General features: G+C 36.4%; 1 protein-coding gene across 1 annotated transcript; it reads right to left on the bottom strand.

The window, feature by feature from the left end:
* Window positions 1–742: 742 nt before the first annotated feature.
* LOC131030449 (uncharacterized) lies at window positions 743–2,539 on the bottom strand. Its single transcript, XM_057961285.1, has 2 exons — window positions 1,131–2,539; window positions 743–1,033 (listed from the first exon to the last, which is right to left on the bottom strand). Coding segments are annotated over exons 1-2 (420 nt in total). The 5' UTR covers window positions 1,549–2,539; the 3' UTR covers window positions 743–1,031.
* Window positions 2,540–2,942: the final 403 nt, after the last annotated feature.

Genomic DNA, 2,942 nt, shown 5'->3' with positions numbered 1-2,942 from the left:
TATATCACTGTTGTGCTTAAATAGGGGTTGCTCTCTGACAGAAATTTTCTATGGCTATGAGCCTATGACAATGAATTCTACCACAGCCTTGCAAACTTGCAAATGGCTATGAGCCTATGACAATGAATTCTACCACAGCCTTGCAAACTTGCAAAAGGATAGATAGAAAATGCTTGTCTCTTATCTCAACTATTTACACATTTGAGATTTGTTTTGTTTAGACAAATCACATTCCCAAAATTATTATATATATGGCTTATGCTGATTAGCACTTAATTAGCATTTTGGTGATGGGGGCTCGGTGGATTGGGGTTCCTAACAAGCCCCGTGTTCAAGTGCATGAACATGAAATTCGTGAATTTTTTTCCGCGTCATGTTTACCAAACAAAGTGAATGCATTGCCACACACTATTTATAAGAGCTAGGAAAGTGAAAAGTAAATAGTTGTTAGCACTGTTAGGAGTTCTTCCAGAATTATTTGGTTTTCTTGGATAAAATGAATAAATTTATTTCTCGCAAATCAAAATCCAGTACAGATCAGTTTCAAAATACTTGAAGTGCTTGATGAGGAGCGCCAAACAGAACGTAGAGCTTAACGATAAGAATAGATTTTCATTATGTATATTGGTAAAGGAAGGCGGTCCTGTGTAAATCACGGATTGGTGAAAAATCACACAATCCATTTGTTCTCCCTACTTCCGGAGTTTCATTGACACCCAAAGTTTGCAAAATAGGGGCCAAGTCAAAAAGAAATCAAGGATTCTATATCACAAAATCATCATTATAAAAATATATCATTGGGAACAAAAATTTGAACTGATCCAACAATGAGCAATTGATCTCATTCCATACCTATTTGGCCTTGAAAACCGTACTGGATGGAGTGGAACATTTATCATTCATTCATCCAATCAACAAAGTAACTGAAATCTAAGTTACAAAATAAAAAGAACTGATTACGACGCCTTCTTGCCAAGGGTCAAAAGTTGTCCCAAACAAGTGAGAGACATGCGGATGGGTTTTCCTCCAACTCCTGGCATGACAAGAAAACAGAGGGTAAACATAAAAAGGCTTTATTGCATGTAAAGATATGTTTAGAATTTTCAGTGTAAGAGATTCATGTGATTTACATTCTACGCCAGCTTCTGCTGCTCGCCTGGGCTTGCTTTTGCGCCTGCTTCCATTCCTTGCCAAGGCATTTGGCTTTGTGGGTTCGTCCATTGCAGATCTGGCTGATGTCCCATTTTTATCACCACCCAAATCCATGCTATGACTATCTGTGCTTTGTGAAACATGCCTTTTCCTCTTCTTCCCATTCTCAGTCGCTTTGATTTCCTTTGCTGGTTTTACATCCTCCTCTTCTTCATCAATCATATTTTCGATATCCTCTTCATCGGCATCTACCTCGTCTTTAGCCCCCTTCTGTACAAGAGGGCGCCCTCTTCTCCTGTAAGCACTAGGAGGAATAGAATCCTCCCCTCCACTTCCTGGCTCCTCATGTTTTGAAACCGCTGTTAGTTTCTTGCCCTTCCCTCTACCTCGGCCCATGTGCCCACCTGCTGCTGCTGATGGATCTGTAGAGGAAAAGGGTGCAGGGCCACCACTGCACTAGCAGCTGACTCCAACAGAGCGTAGTGATTTACTTATTGGTTCTACAGTTTTTTAATAACAAATTCGCTGAAAACAACGAGCATGGCAATCCAGAAAATCAGTTTAAGATTCCACAAAGCTTGATTTGGTTTTGCTGAAGGCCGGAATGGTATTTAGAGTCACAAAAAATGCCCAATAGAAGAGATGGTTGTTAACATTAAAAAATGGCCAAAAGACGAGATGGGTGTTAATATATTAATGCAGAGCGTTAGTATTCTGATTGGATCTGCTGTGTCACACCAAGAGAAGAAAAGCCGAGGCTTGTGTTGGTGCTGGATAACCAAGGGAAAAACTACAGGTCATGAACGGGCATCAACATAGCGGGCTCTCAAATTAGAAATGAATCGTGCCACATTGAAATTGAAATTAAATGAATGATTTAAGCGCCTCTTACTGTTATCTGATACTGCATCCATGAAATCAAAAGAGAGATTGGAAGTTAAGACTAAAAAGTAATGGCATGATCGAAATCAGTCATTAAAATCACAAATTAAAAGCATTAAAAGCACTATGAAATAGGAATGGATTTCTCGATCTGTTCAAATTTGGGGCTAATGAGGATTAAATAGGAGTGTGTTCCGCCCTGCTTCGAGTTAGAGATTTGAGAAAATATGCAGAGCAAACACAAATCAAATGCATGGGTGTTCCCTCTCCCTCTTTAGTCTTTGGCTTTACTGCTGTTTGGATATCTTAAAGTTTCTATGAATGCCTCTCTCCACTTGCATGGATTCATTGACCCATCTATTTTATTTTTTTCTCCTTTTGCAACGTATGGATGGGATGATGCAGGCCAAATCTCAATGTGTTCTAAATTTTTCATCAATCATAAAATGAGTTCATCTAAATGGAGATTATTCAACACGGGAGAAAACTTTTTTATCCCTTGCTTCCTCCTCCCTTTTCTTCATATTTTTAATTTTTATCTATTTAATAAAATATTAGTATTTTTTACAATTGAAAAGGGAAAAAAATTAAGCTATTTGTTAATATGTCAATTTATGAAGACATTAATTTCAAAACTGGTACAGAATTAAGTAAGGAAATTTTATGGATATGTCAATTTCATCATTATATAATAAGAATCTTTTTTTAAAAAATAAAAGGAAGGGAATAATTTGTTTATCTAGAGTAAAAAGTATTCATATCTAAAATTTACCTTAAATGTAATAGGAGTTAAAAATGATAAACAAATAAATAGTAAAAGGAATATTTAAAATTATATTAAAAAATATTTAATTAAAAAATTTGTGGCAAAAGTTTCATAATGTAAAAATATTAGTGATTCTCACATG

Source organism: Cryptomeria japonica, chromosome 4 (genome assembly GCF_030272615.1).
Source record: "Cryptomeria japonica chromosome 4, Sugi_1.0, whole genome shotgun sequence".
Taxonomy (NCBI): Eukaryota; Viridiplantae; Streptophyta; class Pinopsida; order Cupressales; family Cupressaceae; genus Cryptomeria; species Cryptomeria japonica.
Note: the sequence above shows the minus strand (reverse complement) of the source record. Positions and strands in the feature narration are given on the sequence as shown.

What these genes read in the sequence shown, in the direction of transcription:
- LOC131030449 (XM_057961285.1), bottom strand. Translation starts at nt 1,548, where the DNA reads ATGGGCCGAGGTAGAGGGAAGGGCAAGAAACTAACAGCGGTTTCAAAA.